We start from the raw sequence: 19,599 nt of genomic DNA, 5'->3' as shown, positions 1-19,599 counted from the left end.
GTGAGTAGCTGTTTAGAGGGTTACTCGTTAACCCCAGTGCCTGCCGTTTTGTCCAAAAAGAGCAAAAGAAGGGAAGAATTTTCTGGCGGCTTCCAAAAGCAAAACATAGAAAATACAGGAGAAAAAAAACAATTTCAATTGTGACATATATGATTTCGAACGTTGTACAAAATGAACATTGGAAATAACACCGCTTCGACAAAACGACGTCGCTCGGGTCAGGAGAAGCGTGCGGGGGACGCTTCGCTCCAGATTCACACGCTATAAAGATGGCACCACGAAACGCTAGGGTTTTCTCAAGCTCCGACCTCTGTCTCTTCTTCTCGTTCGTCGACATCAGCTCCAGGCCGCCGAGCATGTGGTGCTCGTGGAGATGGCGGTTCAATTACAGGTGAGAAACGCGCGGTCTTGTCGATCGCTCCCTTTAGTAGTAGTAGTAGTAGTAGTAGTAGTAGTTTACGCTAGTGTTTTCATGGCTCCATAATCCGAGTCAACAGCGGGCACCCGTCCATGGTGGCCTGTCTGCCGCTTGGAGCCGACAGCAAACCTTCGGCCGGTTGAAGATCCTTGGGACTCTTTTACTCCGTAGTCCCACGACACAATACCCGGCCACATCCCCGCTCCGTATTGCACGAACCCTGGTTCGCGCGTGCACTTGCGTGTCTTGATTCTCGGGGGATCTTTTCTGGGTCTCTTCACACTCGATCTGTTTAATCCCCTCAGATGCGCCGGGCTCGTGCGGATCGGATTCGCGGAGTCACTTTTGGGTCCGCATTCGATGCGTTTTTCGTTTCTCGTTTCCAGTGTAGTGAAAGTGCTTGCTCTTGTGATGTATGCGAATCGGCACTCCAGTCAGACACGGGTGTTTTGTTTGACATTGAGAAGCAGAACACCTTTTGCATGGTGCCTACAGATTGCTGCTTCTCACGATTGGAGGGAAACCAACCCTTACATGGTTCCCTTCAAATTCGAAGTAGCTACATTTTTCTTTTTGTGTTCTTTTTCATCGATTGCTGAAGAATCTAAGTGAACCTGGTACGGTTACAACAGGCCCCATTTCTGATGATCTATCAAACTTGCCTTTAACATCATTGAATTCGGAACAAGAGCCTGGCAAATTGAGGCTTGAATAGACACCTGGGGCATCTGATCTTGCTGCAGGCCACCTCCATATGAATGATTCAGGATCCCATCTGCAGACCTTGACATTTGAAAGAAAGCCCGGAGTCATAGACCGACTTCACAGGAAAGTGATATCCTTCAGGATGCCACAAAGGTGCCAAGGATTGCCCCATGAAGAGAATCTTTCCTTCCATATAAAAAATGTGTTCTCCAAATATAAGACGAGCTCGCAGTGGCAGGGACCTTGATGTCCCAAAAGCTTTTGCCTTGGAAACCTATACTGCTTCACCCTGATTAAGACCCAGATAACAGAAACAAAATACATGTAAGATTCATGGCTGATGTGTTATTCAATTGGTACAACTGCTTAATGCCCAAGCGTCCTTCTTTCTTGACAAGCACTCATCTGCGCGCGCCTAAACTTTTACCTACCTTGGCGCGTACATCAGACCCTGACCAGAGAAAAGCAGATCAACACCTCTCAATTCTCCTAATAATCTTCAGGAGAATGAAAAAACAACGCCATTTACAGACAAAGAAAAAACCACGCCCTTTACGGACGATGCTATTGCTAAATTGAATTGATGAGGTGAAGTTTACCAGCAAATGACAATTTTCTCGCACTCAAAAGTACGAATTCTGTTCAGATTTTTATCAGTTTGGATATTAAGGTCTTGTTATCAAAGAGTTTCCCTGAAATTAGGGGCAAGCCAAAGGTAGTTTACAGGCAAGTCGCCAACTTTAAGCCCTCTTAAGTGAACACCATCTCCTGTAGTTGAGAGCTCCAGACGCCTGATGCATATAGATCTCAGTTTTCCGAGGGCCGAATTTCAAGTCACACGATCAGATAAAACTCCTGGAAAATGATCAGTTATCTGCAAAAACCCAAATGAGTCCACTCAATCTCAGAACACATGGGATTGTCTTTGAGCTTCCCTAACTCTGCAGCCTGATGAATCATCCTAGAGCAGATGTCAATAGCCATAACAAAGAGATGAAGGGACATGGGATCCTCTTGCCGAGGACCCTTACATCCAGGCAAATAACCTATCCTCCCTTAAGAACAATAGAGAATTGGGGAGTAGCGACACAAACTTTTGCCCATCCAGTGAGCGGATCAAGCCAGTCGAGACCTAATTCTTTTCTGCAATACCATTAATCTTTTTTAGTTAAAGCCCGCCTATGGTAACCTGTCTCACGTCATCATATTCCCATGATCTCGTGATCACCCATATATTTTTAAAGAATGATAATGTTTTGCCAAAGAGGGTAAAATACCTTTAAAAATATGAATGAATCGATATGAATTAATAGAAGATACAAAAGGTCTTTCGTTGGTAGGAATAAAATGCAAGTGAAAAAAATATTGTAAGTACAAATATTGAAAACAACTGTGCTTTGCAAATGTAAGTTACACTGCAAAAGTATAATAGGTTGAAAGTAAAAATGAAACGATGTGTTCTTAGATTGATTGGCGGTCCTTCATGAAAAATACAATATATATTTATAACTCCAATTGACAATTACATAAACTATTACTAAGAATTTTAAAAATGCCCCATTGGCTACTTCTATTTAGCAACATTTATCTACAGACGGTTACAACATCCAAGGTTATTGACTCTGCTACTTGATTGCTCTTTTCTCTATGGTCCGAGTTGGTCAACCTCATTTTTCAACTCTTTGCTCTAGCATATAGTGATGACATCTCTATAGACTAAAATTGGGTTTTCACAAATCATTTTTGGCAAATCTTTTGGTGAGCTTTGGGAAGACGTATACCCTAAAGGTTGGTCTGGAAGTGCTTCAGGTTTTGAGTATATTTGGAATGCTAATACATTTTTTTGCCTTCTAATTTTGCTCTCACTAAACTTTGATAATTCTAGAAATGTCCTCCCCTCATGCTAATACATTTTTTTTGTTTAATCTCTTTCATCGGTTTTAATGTAAGTTTTCGTGTGGTGGAGAAAAGGAATTGGATGGTGTTGCCGTCGATGCATGAGTTCTTTCCGGTTGTCTTCAAGTCCGCGAGTTGAGCATCAAGTTCTCTTTCGAGTTCCAACTTTATTTGTTTGCAAAATGGGTATGGCCATCTGACCAAGAAAAAAAGGGTATGGCCTATAGGGTTCCATTGATAAAAACGGGGGGGGTGTGTGCAGACCCGCGCACAAACATAGATGCCTGCCATGGCAACGACAACATGCTCGCCTCCTCCTTCCCACGCTTCTAGGACCATGCCGTCATCTCCCTCTCTCTCCTCTTATCTTGCTACGCCTCCCCTCTCGCCCGCTTCCCGCTCTCCTCCTCCTTCCCACCTTCTAATTGCTCCCGCAGAACAACGTGGCGTTGTCCACCTCGTCCTCCAGGGAGGCCCTGTCATGAGGGTGATCGCCTTATTGTTGGAATATAATACGCGAAAAATGACAGGGTCTTGCAATTTATGTCAACGCAAAATCATCAGAGAAATAAACGAGAAATAATAAGGACACTAGAAATTTACGTGGTTCGGTAGTTACATCCATGAGAAAAACTAGCAGCAAATAATTCACCATAATCGGAGAATTAGAGTTTATAATTGTTCACATGCTTGAGTGTTTTCACTTAGATATAAATTCATTACACAAAATTACCACACGTTCAAGCTCAAAATAAAAATGCTTTATGCATGCCAAAATCAAGAACTCCAATATTCGTGTTTGGTCTGCGTACATATGGCTTCGTGATCCTATTTGGTTTGCGTACATATGGCTTCGTGATCCTATTCAAGGTTTCGGGCGGCTTCTTTCTAGACGTCTTTCTCATGCGTTTTTCAAATCTTGCAACTACTCTTGAAGAATGAACGCCTTCTGCATTTTATGTGTGCCCAAGGTCAAAAATTTGACTGGAGCCCACCAACTTTAGTCTTCAATATAGACTAGGCTCCTACCGCTGGTAAAGATTTGAAACCCTTCCTTTATTTATTTATTTTTATTTTATATTATTTCCTCTTTTATAAACCTTTATGTTTTACATCAAACCCTTCTTCTGTTGTTCAAAAATTTGACCGGAACATGTCTGTCTGTCTTTTATTCGGTCTAATTAGAAAATTTTCCACCCAGATTTGTTGGGCAATTTGGTTGCTGATGTAGAGTACTTGACACCGACAAAAAATAGAGTTCAACTGGGAATGAGAGAGTTGAGGACATTGTGCCATTTTTTCGTTATTTCTGTCTCTTTCTAGGGTTCCACTGATAAAACGGGGGGAAGACCTGCGCACAAACATAGATGCCTGCATGGCAACGACAGCATGCTCGCCTCCTCCTTCCCACGCTTCTAGGACCACGTCGTCATCCCCCTCTCTCTCCTCTTATCTTGCTACGCCTCCCCTCTCGCCCGCCTCCCGCTCTCCTCCTTTCCACCTTCGTAATTGCTCTCGCAGAATGATGCGGCGTCGTCCACCTCGTCCTCCAAGGAGGCCCTGCCGCAAGGGCGATCGTCCTTACAGTTGAAATATAATATGCAAAAAATGACAGGATTTTGCAATTTATGTCAACGCAAAATCACTAGAGAAATAAACGAAAAATAATAAAGCCACATTTTACCAATAATAATAATAATAATAAAGACACCAAAAAATTTACGTGGTTTGGTAGCTACATCTACGGGAGAAGCCAGCAATAAATAATTTACTATAATCGGAGAATCAAAATTTACAATTATTTATACGCTCAAGTGTTTTTACATCTAATTTAAATATAAATTTTATAACTAAACAACTCATTTGGACATAAACTCATTGTATAAAATTATCATGTGTTCAAACTCAAAACAAAAATGCTCTACGCATGCCAAAATCAGGTTCGTGTTTGGTTCGCGTACATATGACTTTGTGATCCTATTCAAGGTTTCGCGCGGCTTCTTTCTAGACATCTTTCTCATGCGATTTTCAAATCTTGCAACTACTCTTGAAGAATGAACGCTTTCTACATTTTATATGTGTGCCCAAGGTCAAAAATTTGACCAGAGCCCACCAACTTTAGTCTTCCATGTAGACTGGCTCCTGTAAAGGTTTGAAACCCTTCTTGACCGAAGACATTCAAGACCTAAAAATAATTATTTCCTCTTTTATAAATCTTTATGTAGTTGGACAAAGCTTCTTTTGTTGATTGAGACATTCAAAACCCAAAAAGAATTTCAAAATTCTTTTCTTGTGCGTAATCTTAAATATTATTTTTATCAAAAAAATATATTCACGATCAAATAATAATTTTTTTTAGCTAGGCAGATCACGTTTTTTAAACGCTCAAACTTGAGATATAATTTAATACTTACTAGGTTGGTACTGAGGGTGTTGGCAGTGGCCTCGTTGGCTTGGGCGAGGTCCTCCAAATCTAACTTTCCACGCACAAGGACTTCACTTGCTCCTTTAGCGCCCAGTTGAGCTTCTCGATCTTTTGGATGTTTGGAGCATCAACGAGTGCGGAGAGAGAAGCGAGTGAGCATCAGAGTAGGGGCGGCTGTAATGTGCTTCGTCGAAGATGGCAGGGGAATGGCCACTTGACGAATGTTGGAGCAACAATAAGCACGGAGAGAGAATTTGGGACTCAAAATTTTGAAACCTGAGAGAGAAATGCAGTGGAACAAACGTCTGCTTCTAGAAGGAAAGAGAAAAGTTTTAATAAATGTATTGTAGACAAGAGAGAGAGGGTGCAGTCTAGGAGGAGAGAGAGTCTATGCAGTAGAGAGATCATTTCGAGAAACTGGTGGGCCAGCAAGAGAGAGAAACGAATAGGCCCTGTTTGGTACCCATCTAAACATGGCTAAATTCTGATTTTTTATTTCCAGAATCAGTTTAGGCCCATAATTGCGTTTGGTAAAATTTTTGTTCCCGGGAATAGATTAGGAGTAGAATCAAGAATAAATAAATAAATAAATAAAAATAAAAATAAATATATATAAAAATAAATATATATATATATATATCAAAACTATATATATATGATTCTTGTTCTCAAAATTGAGAATCAAAACTCTTCTTCTTCTTCTTCTTCATTGACCATCCATCCATGCGACCGTTGCTTGCCGCTCTGGCAGGTTGCCGCCGTCCGCGCCACCGGTTCGCCGGCAACCGGTCCGGTGAGCTTACTGGAGGCTCGCTAGGCCGGGGTGAGGTTCGGTGAGCTTGCCGAGGCAAGCCCGACCATCGGTGAGGCCGGCCTCACTAGGGCTGGGCAAGGCCTGCCTAGCCCTGGTGAGGCTCGCTTAGCCTCGCCGATGGCTAGGCGGGCCTCACCTAGCCACAGCGAGGCGAGGCCCGCTTGCCACCGCCAAGCCTCGCCGGTGGTTGGGTGAGCCTCACGACACCCAGCCCTATCGGTGGCTAGGCGGGCCTCGCCCAATGCCGGCAAGATCGGCTTGGCCATCGGCGAGGCTCGGCTAACGAGGGGTCGGACTCGCCGAGGGTCAGGGACGCTCTGGTGAGGTTGCCGGCCCTCATCTGGCCAGTTGTCGGTTCGGCGACCGGCTGAAGAAGAAGAATAGGAGAAAAAAAAAAAAAAGAAAAGAAAAAAAAAGGAAAAAAGGAAAAAAAGAAAGAAAAAAAAAAGAAAAGAAAAAAAGGAAAAATTATAAAAATTATTTAAAAATTAAAAGAAATTAATATAGAACAGAATCAATGAATACAGTACCAAATGCAATTCTATTCTAGAATCAGAAATTTTGTATAGTTATAAAATGCGTTTTTTTTTACTCAGAATTAATTCCCAAAAACAGAATAAAAAATAATTATTTCGGATCGAATTTGTTCTGGGAGCAGAATCGTTACCAAACACGCCTTATATCTATTTTCCAAAATCAGCTTCGGTTTCAGGCACGAAGACGGGCGGTGAGTAAATTCTGACTAGTACGCGCTATTTATAGGCTGCTTTCCCTCCCCCTTTTCGTCGAGAAAACCCTCGTCTCTCTCTCTCTCTCTCTCTCTCTCTCTCTCTCTCTCTCTCTCTCTCTCTCTCTACCTACATCTTAGTCTCTGTTTTCGATCGAAGAAGATGGAGAGGCCGGCTATTACTGGAGGGGAACCGCAGGTGAAATCAGAATCCATCCTCGAATTGTTTCGATGCTTTCTCTCTTAGCTTAGCCGATATTATCTCGTGGAAATCGTTTTGTTTGCCCTTCTTTTCGATGCAATTGTAGTCTGCAAATCGTTTCTTTTGCCCTTTTTCGATTCAAGATCCCCATTGCAAATCGCGGGTGAAATCAGAACCCATCCTCCGTTGTGATTTTGGGTTCGACAATGGCTTTGAAATTTTCATGCCTCCGTTCGTTCGTGAAAGATTTTCAATTTTCTTTTTTCTCTCTACAGCCAATTAACTTTCTATTTTTCAAGCAGGAATCTTGACTGATTCTTCTCACCGGGGTACTAAGGCCCTGTTTGGATGGTTACCAAACAGGGCCAGATTTTGATTTTTTGTTTCTAAGAGTAATTTGGGAACAAAATCGCATTTGGTAAAATTTTTGTTCTAGGGAATAAATTTCTATTTTTTTTGTTCTCGGGAGTAGATTTGGAAAATAAAAAAAAATTAATTCTTGTTCTGAGAACAAATTTAAGAATCAAAACAACTCTTCTTCTTCTTTTTTCTTCTTCTTTATCGACCACCCCATTTTTGGTGGCGGGCGTGGTCTCCGATGAGGCTCGCCTAGCCCCATTGGTGGCGTGCCCAGCCCTGGTGAGGCCGGCCTGGCCACTAGCGAGGCTCGGCCTTGCCGAGGCTAGGCAAGCCTTGCGACCAAGCTGCCGGCGATGCCTCACCAACCCTCATCTAGCTAGTTGCCAGTCCGGCAACCGGCCTGAAGAAGAAAAAGAATAGGAGAAAAAAGAAAAAAAGAAAAGAAAAGAAAATGAAAAAAATGAAAAAAATGAAAAAGTATAAAAATTATTTAAAAATTAAAAGAAATTGATTTGGAACAGAAATCAATGAGTATGGTACTAAAGGCAATTCTATTTCAGAATAAAAAAATTTGGCAGTTATCAAACGACTTAAAATGCTTAGAATCTGTTATTGAGAATGAAATAAAAAAAAATCATTTTTGATCATAATTTACTTTCGGGAATAGAATTGTTACCAAACGCGCACTAAGTTTGTAGATGGGAAAGCAACGATTTCTAATATTTTAAATAATATTGGTAAGGGTACGCAGCACATATTCAGGGCAGCTACATCAACCCCCTGTCAGGGAGGGGCTTAGGGTTTTCAGAATTCGCATGCTAGTAGTGATTTTGGGTTCGACAATGGCTTCGAAATTTTCATGCCTCCGTGAAAGATTTTCAATTTTCTTTTTTCTCTCTACAGCCGATCAACTTTCTATTTTTCAATCAGGAACCCTGACTAATTCTTCTGATCACGGGCCCTCCCGCCACTAGAAGGGAAAGAAGAGTTTTGCCGATCAAACCAGGCTTGCGGCGCTACGGCTCGTCAAGCAAGTGAGAGACAGATATGTCCACTTTTTGTGGATTCTGAGGACACGTGTTCGAGAGTGTGTGCCCCAGCATAGCTAAACTTTGATTTTGGATTTTCTGAATTGTTAAGTGTGTTCCCATAGGATCTTTGATTATAAGTCGTCCCTGTATGTATACATTTGTCTGAACTTCTTACAATGAGGATTTGGTGGGGTTGTTGGCCGAATTACGTTGTGTTGTTGGATTGAATAGTGTTAAAATTTTTGTTGTGTTTGAAGATTCTATAAAAGCTATTCATAAACTTAGGGTCTTTTCGTTTCATGGAAAACAACTTCTGGAAAAATATTTTCCGAAATTTTCGGTGTTCGGATGGGCGGAAAATAGATGGTCAAAGAAAATATTTTCGGTCAATGATTTTCTCTTTTGAAAAGAGGAAATCATTTTCCCGTCCTTACGCATGCGCTCTCATGCAATCTTTTGTTGCGTTGCTTCTTTCCTGATTCATTTTTGCCCTCTTTCCACGAAACCTAGGGTTTGTGATCTCATCTCCTCTTCCTTCGACACCGACGATTAGTAGCGGTGGAGCATCCCCTCATCTGGTGGGCTGGATCTTCACCCTCATGAAGCCTTGGGTTTTGATCTCGTCCTCCTCCTCCTTCAATGCCGACGATCAACGGTGGTGGAGCGTCCCCTCATCCGCAAGCCGGCTCGAGCCTCACCCCGGGCCGGTAAGGCTCTACCTAGCTGATCGGTGACGGGGTCTTGGTTGGTTGTTGGGTAGTCGGCCATCGTCGGGCATGTGGTGGCATAAGAAGGAGGAGGAAGGAAAAGAAAAGGAAAAAGAAAAAAAAGATAAAAATTTCGATTTTTAAAACTACAAATAATTTAAAATTCAAATTTTTAAAAAATATAAAAATAAAACTAATTTTTTAATCAATTATAATTTAATTTTTGATAATTTTTCCCAAACAATTAAATTAGCTAATGAATGGTGGAAAATATTTTCCACTTAAAGTTTAGTTTTTAGTCGAACACTTTGGAAAATAGAGTCATTTTCTTGAAAAATGATGTCTAGGAAAATGTTTTCCGGAAACATGATATTTTCCGCAAAATGAATGGATCCTTAGTTGGATATCTTTACATTTTTTCTCGAGTTTTGCTCCTGCAGTGAGTTTTTGCTTTGTTGGCATAAGTACTTTCGTGTCCCTCTTAGTATTTCATTTTGACGTTTTAAGTTAGGCTTGCTGCAAATCAAACTTTGATTTCAATAGCTGTATGTTATTGTGCTCCTCTCTCTCTCTCTCTCTCTCTCTCTCTCTCTCTCTCTCTCAAAAGTTTGTGTCTCTTCTAAGGCCCTTGGCTATTGTTGGTGTTGGAATTCGAGTCGGCGGAAGACGACTTACCTAATTCCGATGTGCAAACAGCAAATAGCCCTGGAAAGAACGTTGAATTGCGAATTTATCACGAACAATACTTCCTCACGTTAGTCTGGATGTAATCACAAGGAAAACACCCGATTTCCACGGTGTAAATGCCGATCGTTCTTGCAAAAATGAAATGGAATTCCTTTTATTCTTTGATGGAAATGGAGAGAATTTTGGTGCTAATGAATTGCCAACTATTCCAACGGTTGTGTTCGGGAGGCTTTTATACGTCTCCCTTCGTACCCCTCAATTAGTGACTTTCCATCGTAACGCATCAAAAAAAAACGGTGCGTTCCGTTCGCACCCCATCATGGACGTACCAGCTAAAGCTAAAGTACTACATCTCCCACTCGGACATGATGGGTTTGATAGCGCTCTATCAAGAATATAAGACATTCAACATTCATCAATTTTACAAAACAATTCATACTGACAAATAAACCGTGCGACCAGTGAGCACACCTGCACTTGGGAGCTCAAATTATGCGCCTGTTAGGGATGACATAATGGCTACAACCCTGAAAAGAAATAAACAATGGATGTCTCGTAGTGCCCCAGACATATTTTGTTACATCAATCCAAGTATACCTATCCCATAAAGGCTATACTTGATTATTCTCAAAACACCATATATTTACAATTATATCCGCAACCACATAGGGCGATATAATTGGTCGACCAATAAATACATATGATAGATGTAAAACAACAATAGTCTTCCTTCACACTCATGTCTCTCTCAATTTCAGAACAACTACTTTCCTAGACATGTCCCATTAGCCATATCTATTCATGACCGCCCGTAACATGCTAAAGTAGCAACATTGATCTTTCTCTTCGAGAACATAGTCAGAAGTAACATAGGGCACAAAATTGAGATAAAATACAAATTACCTCAAGGGCTCACACGATGAGTAAACATGGATAATTTTACTCATCTTCCCTTATTGGTCGTACAATGCACATGTAGTATGAATTACATACTCTAGTGGATTACTCTTTCTATAAGAGCGTATGTCAATCATCAAATATATCCACCATATAGATCTTAGCTTAAACATAGTCACGTGCTTCTCACGTACTCATGTTTAGCCTGAGTGCTATATCAGCTCGCTTTCTATAGTGCCCAATTAAGTACTCGCATCCGGTATCTTTCAGGCATACATGATTGTGGGACTATCATGTTCAGTCTTGTTATTAAACCAATCACATACCTCATCTTGACTCCAATCAAGGCAACATATTTTATGTACCAAACTTGCTCTTTAGCATTTATTTGTACATAACGTCTCATCTCAACGTGCTAACTACAATACTTGAGGCAATTGCTCGTGTGAGTGAGCCAATCATTGCCTGCTGACATACTTTTCAATAATATATGTGTGTTTGTGCTAGTCTTATAGTGAATTTGTACTTTTTGATAAAACATCAAATCACTAATAAACAAACAAGTACAATACATTTGTCCACAAATACATAAACTAATGATCCTCTACAATAACATATATCACATTCTACACAATCCTAGTGACATCCTATGGGTCAAGAATATGTCTCTAGGAATAGCATTCGTAAATGGATCAGCAACCATTCTATTGGTTGAAATGTATTGCAGGATCACTTCTTTCTGCGCTATAATATCTCTGATGAAGTTATTCTTTATATCAATGTGCTTTGTCCTTCCATGATACTTTGGATCTTTCACATAGGCAATGGCTGCTTGACTATCGCAATAAACTGTCACCGGTCTTGGAACTTCAGTGACAGTGGCTAAATTTTCCAAGAAACGTTTTAGCCATACTGCTTCTTGCACTTTACGTGCAGAACATGCAATAAATTCTGCCTCCATCGTAGACAAGGCCGTGCATGTCTGTTTCTTGCTATTCCAAGAAATTGCACCTCCATTGAGCAAGAACGCATATCCAGAAGTCGATTTACACTCATCCAGGTCTCCACCCCAATCGGCATCTGAATAACCTAATAAGCTTAAATCATTCTCTTGGTAACAAATTCGATAGTCCATGGTGCCCTTCAAGTATCTTAGGATCCTTTTCACTGTTTTCCAGTGTGCTTGATCGAGATTTGATTGATATCGGCTCACCAATCCCACAGCATGACATATGTCAGGTCGAGTACACATCATAGCATACATCAAACTTCCGACTGCACTAGCGTAAGGAACAGTTTCCATCACTTTGATTTCTTCTGAAGTCTTAGGACACATCTCAGTACTTAGGCCTTCACCTTGCATGACATGGGTATCAATGAGATTACAATGCTGCATATTGAAACGCTCAAGAATCTTCATAATATAAGACTCTTGTGATAAAGTAATGAGTTTCCTTGATCGATCTCTTTCGATCTTAACTCCTAATATATAAGCAGCTTCTCCCATGTCCTTCATCTCAAAATTGAAGGACAACCATTTTTTTATGGTGATAACTAAAACTTTGTCATTTCCAGCCAACAGAATATCGTCCACATAAAGTGATAAAATTACAAATTTATTTTTGGATTGCTTGACATATACACAGTGATCTTCTTCGATCATCGTGAAACCAAAAGTTATTATTGCTCGATGAAAACGAAGATACCACTGTCTAGATGATTGCTTAAGGCCATATATTGAGCGATTAAGCTTGCAAACTTTATGCTTTCGACCTTTAGTTATGAAACCTATTGGTTGTTTCATATAGATTTCCTCATCTAATTCTCCATTGAGAAATGCCGTCTTTACATCAATTTGATGTAATTCAAGGTCCAAATGTGCAACGATGGCTAGAATAAGGCGTATTGAGACAAACCTTACAACTGGTGAAAAAATTTCCTCATAGTCTATACCCTCTTGTTGAGTATAGCCTTTTGCCACAAGGTGGGCCTTATACTTTTCAATAGATCCATCCACCCTTTGCTTAATCTTGAAGACCCATTTGTTTCCAATGGCCTTACGATTGGATGGTAGATCAACCAAGTCCCAGACATGGTTTGCCCTCATTGACTCCATCTCATCTTCCAAAGCTTTTCTCCATTCTTCCTTGTCAGAGGATGAGAGAGCCTCTTGAACAGTCTTAGGCTCGGCATCGTCTTTTTGAGCAATCATAAATGATTCCCCTTCAATCTCAAAACGATGACGGGGAATACTTTTACGATTACTTTTACGCAATTGAATTTCTTTTGAATTCAATTCATCAAGCGATGCAACACTCCCACTAGGTCTTGTGTGTTGAGGTAAATCTTCATTTCCCTCTACAACATCAGTGGGTGTGTTATCAGGATCTTCCATCTCATATAATTAGAAGTCCTTATCAATCTCACCTCTACTAGGAAAATCGTTCTCCAAGAACGTGACATCTCGTGACTCCATTTCGGTCACACTTCCATCAGCTTGTTCACCTTTGAACACGTACCATTTGGAGTGTTCGGAATATCTTATAAAGATACATTTCTTCCATCTAGGACCTAATTTGCCATGTTTATGAGAAGAATCATGAATATAAGCTACACATCCCATGGACGTAGACTACTCAAGTCTGGTTTCCTACCAGTCCATAATTCATAAGGGGTGGAAGTGATCGATTTTGAGGGCACACGGTTAAGTATATAAGCAGCAGTCAATAACACATCTCCCCAATAGGAGATAAGTAAATTTGCTTGCGCCATCATAGACCTAACCATTTCCAATAGGGTTCTATTCCTTCTCTCAGCTACCCCATTTTGTTGTGGAGTACCAAGAATAATCAATTGTCGTACAATTCCTTTTTTATCATAAAGAGCTTTGAATTGCTCCGATAGATTCTCACGTCCACAATTAGTTCTCAATGCCTTTATTGTTTTGTTCAACAGATTCTCTACCATCGCTGCATATCGTCTAAAGCAGTCTAATGCTTCTGACTTATGGGAGATCATAAAGACATAACCGAAACGTGTGAAGTCATCTATGAAAGTGATGAAATATGAGGCTCCATGCCTCGCCCTCACATTCAAAGGACCACAAATGTCAGAATGTATGAGATGCAATGGAAATTCAACTCTAGCCCCTTTACTGAATGGTTTTCTAGTTGTTTTTCCCGCCAGACAATGTTCACATACGGATAGACTAACATTAGTGAGTGACCCTAAAAGGCCTTCTCTAGCTAATCTTTGCATTCTTTGCAATCCAATGTGACCTAATCTAGCATGCCAAGTACTTGCATCAATCTCAACATTGTTAGAAGACGCAATTAAAGAAAAACAACCATCAACATTAACATTATACTGATCATAGTCAATGTCTAACACCATAAAACCATTCAATACATGACCTGAACCATAATAAACTGTTCCATACAAAATGTCAACACAATCACCATGGAAATTCAATACATAACCTAAGCTAAGAAGAACAACTATAGAGACCAAGTTTCGTCGAATATCTGGAGCATAAAGGACATCATGCAGGAACAGGTTTCGACCACCACGTAAAATTAATTTACATGTGCCGATACCCTTCATTTCAACTCTTGAGTTATTCCCAACATATATCCATCTTCTTCCAGGCGGTATTCGACGATATTCCACAAATGCTTCTCGGTCTCTAGCTACATGCTCTGTTGCTCCTGAGTCTACAGTCCACATTGGATAAGATTCAGCAAGCATTACAATACTAGAAACAAAAGCATTACTCAAAGTAATTGAGTAATGGGGTACCTTTTTCGGCTCAGTGCATTCACGAGCAAAGTGACTCAACTTGCCACAATTGTGGCACTCCATCTTGGCCTTGTCCTTCTTCCCACCACGCTTCTTGCGTCGAAAGGTCTAAGCCCTCTTGGGTGCCTGATCAATCATCTTCCCTTTGTTGTTGAACTGAAGATTCCTCTTGCGCTTAAAGCCCGAAGCTTTGCGCGAACTCGATTCAACAACATAAGCATGGGTAGAGGATCTTGTAGCCTCTAGGCGCTCATCCTCTAATTCCAAATGACGCGCAATATCATCAAAAGTGACAATATTTTCATTATGCGTCATATTGATCTTCATATGCTCCCAATTGTAAGGGAGAGTGATAACAGCCTGAACTTTGTTCATCGCTCACGGATCATGTTTGACATCTCCTGAAGATGCTGCCTCATCATTACATTTGGGCGCTTTTGGAATGTGTCAAACTTGATGGTGAGTCTCCTCAGCTTAGTGGCAGATGTACCCCCAAACTTATCTTTTAAGGCAACCCACATAGCTTGAGCTTTGTCATAACTCTCAAACTCACACATGAGATCATCTTGCATACAGCTCAGCAACGTGATGCGAGCAATGTTATTTTTCTTTTTCCAAGCTTGATAAGCTTCCAGATCTCTCCTGTGTTGAGCTGAAGTTCCATGCTTAGGTTCATCCATGGTATGGTTGAGGGTTTCCAAAACCTCTTGCTCCTCAAGAATGTACTGAACCTTTCGGTGCCAAATATCATAATTGTCACCATTCAACTTCTCACCCTTATTGAGGTTAGCCACAATGGTCTTGGATGCCGAAGCCATAATCAATTGCTATAACACATTGACATAATAAACACAGAATCAATACTAGCACACTATACAGAGTAACACACATTTAATTTGCAGCAAAGACAAACTAAATTAATGATAATTCAACAAAAAACACAAAAGCAAAAGTTCACAATGTTCCCGATCAACTTCTATGTACAATTGTTCTATTATAATTAATTAGTTTAATTTGCGCAAATTTTAAGTTCTAGGTGAGAACTCCTTTCAATTCTACCAACCTACGAACTCCCACTAGAAAAAATAATTACATAATCTTATGTAATTTCTACATTTTTCCTTAACACAAGAATATAGCATGATAATAATCAATGTATAAACAACAATCATGCTTCAACTATAATTAAAATTGCAATTCAACATGAAATGGATTTCCTACCCTTGTTCTTATTTTCTAGCAACTAGAAAATTACAAGTATATTAAAATATATACATCATATCATTGAACCAAGCTCTACACAGCATACATAACATCATTTTCACACAAGCTAGCTACTGTATTTCCTAAATCACAAGAAAATACAAGCTACAAATGAATAAACTGCATTAAACCCCAAAAAATTATGCGTACATAGGGTTTCCAAAGCATTTTCATACATTTATAAAACTCAAAAGTATAAAATAATTATAGCATAGTGTAGAGAACACTCATACGAACAAATGCCACCAATCACGCTCCAATCAGAGCTCGCATGCGCCCCCACGTGCCGCTTGAGTGTGCGGCGCGTGTGGTGCACACGCCAGCAAGCCAAAAGGCTCCTAGCCGGTCCGACCGTTGACCGGTCCGACGGTCGTGTCGGGGGGTCGGGACCGATCAACGGTCGGGTCTCGGGTCGGGTCGGGTCTCCGGTCGGGTCGGGTCGGGTCGGTGACCGGTTGACCAACCCAACCACCGGTGATGACGCGCGAATGACGTCATCCCGGTGGTTACCGACCGTTGGATGACGTCACGGTGACATCACCACGGCGCATGCCGTTCGTTGCCGGTTCCGGCTGGCGCGTGTCGCGCACGTGCCGGTTCACCAACTGGTGCATGTGACGCACGTGCTGGCTTCGCCAGCACTTCAGGCGCGTGACGCTCACGCGCAGCGGCTTCTGGCTGCGCGTGTGGGCGCTTCAGGGGCGTGACGCCCACGCGCAGCGGCTTTTGGCTGCACGTGTGGGCACGTCCGGTTTCTCCCGGCGGCGCTCGACCCATCTCCAAACTTGTCTCGACGAGCTCTTTCACCCTATATATTCAAAAATTAATTTTGACCAAAAAATTGTTTCAAAAAAAGGCCGAAACCTCACGGATCACGCGACCCTGAACCCGTTCTTCGCTCCGGTTCAATTTCGACTTTTTCATGGGGCAATTCCGACTATCAGAGATCCAAACAGTTTAGAATACAAAATCTTGATCTCAATATCAAATTGTAAATGTGAAAACTCGATGAAAAAACAAGGCAGAAATCACGATCGGGCTCTGATACCAATGTTGGAATTCGAGTCGGCGGAAGACGACTTACCTAATTCCGATGTGCAAACAGCAAATAGCCCCGGAACGAACGTTGAATTGCGAATTTATCACGAACAATACTTCATCACGTTAGTCTGGATGTAATCACAAGGAAAACACCCGATTTCCACGGTGTAAATGCCGATCATTCTTGCAAAAATGAAATGGAATTCCTTTTCTTCTTTGATGGAAATGGAGAGAATTTTGGTGCTAATGAATTGCCAACTATTCCAACGGTTGTGTTCGGGAGGCTTTTATACGTCTCCCTTTGTACCCCTCCATTAGTGACTTTCCATCGTAACGCATCAAAAATGAAACGTGCGTTCCGTTTGCACCCCATCATGGACGTACCGGCTAAAGCTAAAGTACTACAGTTGGAATGAACCAATTACCGTAGATTTTGGGACAAGAGCCTATCAAACGCCTTTGGTAGAGGAGGAACCACTTACGTGTTGAGGAGGAACGGCATTCTGATTTCAATAGCTGTATGTTATTGTACTCCTATCAAATCCCTTGGTCTGCTTTTCACATCATCGATTTGGGCAAGAGCCTCAACTCGAATAGACAGCGGAGCATCTGATCTCGCTGCAGGCCACCTCCATGAATGATTCAAGATCCCATTGACAACCTTGGCATTTGGAAGAGAGCTCAGAGTCATAGAAAACTCTCATGGGAAAATGATCCTTCAGGATTCCACGACGGGGGTGCTGAGGATCAAACCATAAAGCGATGTTCTTTCCATCCCCAATGACACTTGACATGAGACGTTATGTCTCCTTTTATACAAAAGAGGTTTCTCCATAGATAAGAAGAGCTCGCAGCCGCTGGGACCTTGATGCTCCAAAGATAAGAAGAGCTTGTAATGAATGATGACGTCGCTTCCAATGAAGAGAACCCTAGGCCTATAATTGTTATTAAGAGTCTAGATGGCGACGATGTTTATGAAGGAGTTCCAAACATCTATTTTCAAATGCTAATTCACTAATTTAGGATGAAAATTTTTGTCCAGATTTGTCGAAAGTTTGTTTTCAAAGGCTTGGTCACTAGTTTAACATGAAAATTGTTTTCTAAAGGTCTGTTATCAAATGTTCAATCACTAATTACTTTTCTGGTGGCAGGATTACACTAGAGAGGATGTTAACATTTACACATTTTTCTCTGTTATCCTCGGAAACAAGATTGCTCTCACAAGGGGTAGTGGGAAGGTTGTGGATAGTGGTCTGGATGATACTATCTTCATCTACTATACTGATCATGGTGGCCCAGGTGTGCTTGGTTAGTACTCGATAATTCCTCAAGAAGATCTCCATTGGTTGTAGATTGTCTCTCATGTGTTTATATGACACATGTTGAGCTGAACTGAGATATTTGTAGTACAGTCATAAAAGTTGGATTGGGTTCCATATCTCATTTGCACCCATTCCCCAATTTATAGATGATTTATCTAACCGTGTTCATATCAAAATCTCACAGTTGACATCGATATTTAATAGGAATGCTCACCAGCCCTTTTCTATATGCTGATGAACTAACGGATGTCTTCAAAAAGAAGCACGTGTCTTGGACCTATAAAAGCTTGGTAAGTTTAGGTTCACTAAAGCAATTTGCTTCATACAGGACGTTGTCTATATTTTTCATTTTGTTCCTTTTGCATTATGAACACAGGTGTGCTACCTTGAAGGTTGTGAATGGGGTGGTATTTTTGAGGGCCTTCTTCCAGAAGGTTTAAACATCTATGCAACAACAGCAGCTAATGCAGAATAGAACAGTTGGGGCACCTATCGTCTTGGAGAGTATCCTAGCCCTCCAGTAGAATATGAGACATGTCTTGGTGACTTGTAAAGTGTTGCCTGGATGGAAGACAGGTAATCTCAAATCCTTATTTTCTCAATCATAACTTTAGATGAGAAACACATACCATTTTGACTCTCTATTTTTTAGATTAGAAGTCACTGTTTCGATGGAGACTTTTTTTTTTTCAATTTGGGATTGATAATTTATTTTGCAGTGTATGATGGATGGCTGAGCTTGTCCCCGCAATTGCAATCCGTCTCTCTTCCTAATGTAAGTGCACTCATCCCTAATCTCTGCTGCTCAAAATGAAAATTAGTTTGATATCAGCAGGCTTATACATCTAGGGAAAATTTTCCTCAAGCAGACTAAATGGATCCGTCCAACTTCTCCCACCCGTCCCATGGCTTTGTTAGGCAGATTTCCTTGTACTGCATGTAAGATGATTAATCTATTCCTATCTTTTCTTTTTCCAATATGATCAATTCATGCATATTGCAATTTAAAAGTATGTTTCGATGCATGTTCCCAGGGCTGATGTTCGAGGGATTTCAGAATATGGTCCAGATGACCGGGAAGGCTTAGATGCTTCAGCAGCACAAGTTGCCAATCCTTTATCAACAAAGCCAACTGGATTGGCATGCCAGGCCCTTGTATTTCTTTTTGTTTTTACTTTTTTTTATCGAGCTTTATTTTTAATTTTTTTTTTTCTATTTAGTCATTAAGGTAGTGATATAAATGGGGACTAACTCTATTCCGTAGAACTCATAGCAGTGGCTAGAAATAAAATACTGTCCCCAGATC

At 40.9% G+C, this 19,599-nt stretch overlaps 1 protein-coding gene and 1 long non-coding RNA gene across 2 annotated transcripts; both read left to right on the top strand.

Annotated features, from left to right (window-relative positions):
• The first annotated feature begins 296 nt into the window (after positions 1-296).
• On the top strand, positions 297-1,500 carry LOC120291351. Its single transcript, XR_005549352.1, has 2 exons — positions 297-391; positions 1,051-1,500. It is a non-coding gene; the product is annotated as an uncharacterized LOC120291351 (long non-coding RNA).
• Positions 1,501-17,866: 16,366 nt separating this feature from the next.
• Positions 17,867-18,768, top strand: LOC104439971 (vacuolar-processing enzyme alpha-isozyme-like). Its single transcript, XM_039309805.1, has 4 exons — positions 17,867-17,953; positions 18,123-18,270; positions 18,498-18,583; positions 18,670-18,768. Exons 1-4 carry the CDS (start codon positions 17,867-17,869, stop codon positions 18,766-18,768), a joined length of 420 nt encoding a protein of 139 aa, XP_039165739.1.
• Positions 18,769-19,599: the final 831 nt, after the last annotated feature.

The sequence above is a fragment of the Eucalyptus grandis genome, chromosome 3, assembly GCF_016545825.1.
Source record: "Eucalyptus grandis isolate ANBG69807.140 chromosome 3, ASM1654582v1, whole genome shotgun sequence".
In the NCBI taxonomy this organism is placed as follows: Eukaryota; Viridiplantae; Streptophyta; class Magnoliopsida; order Myrtales; family Myrtaceae; genus Eucalyptus; species Eucalyptus grandis.
This window is presented reverse-complemented; position numbering and strand designations above follow the sequence as displayed.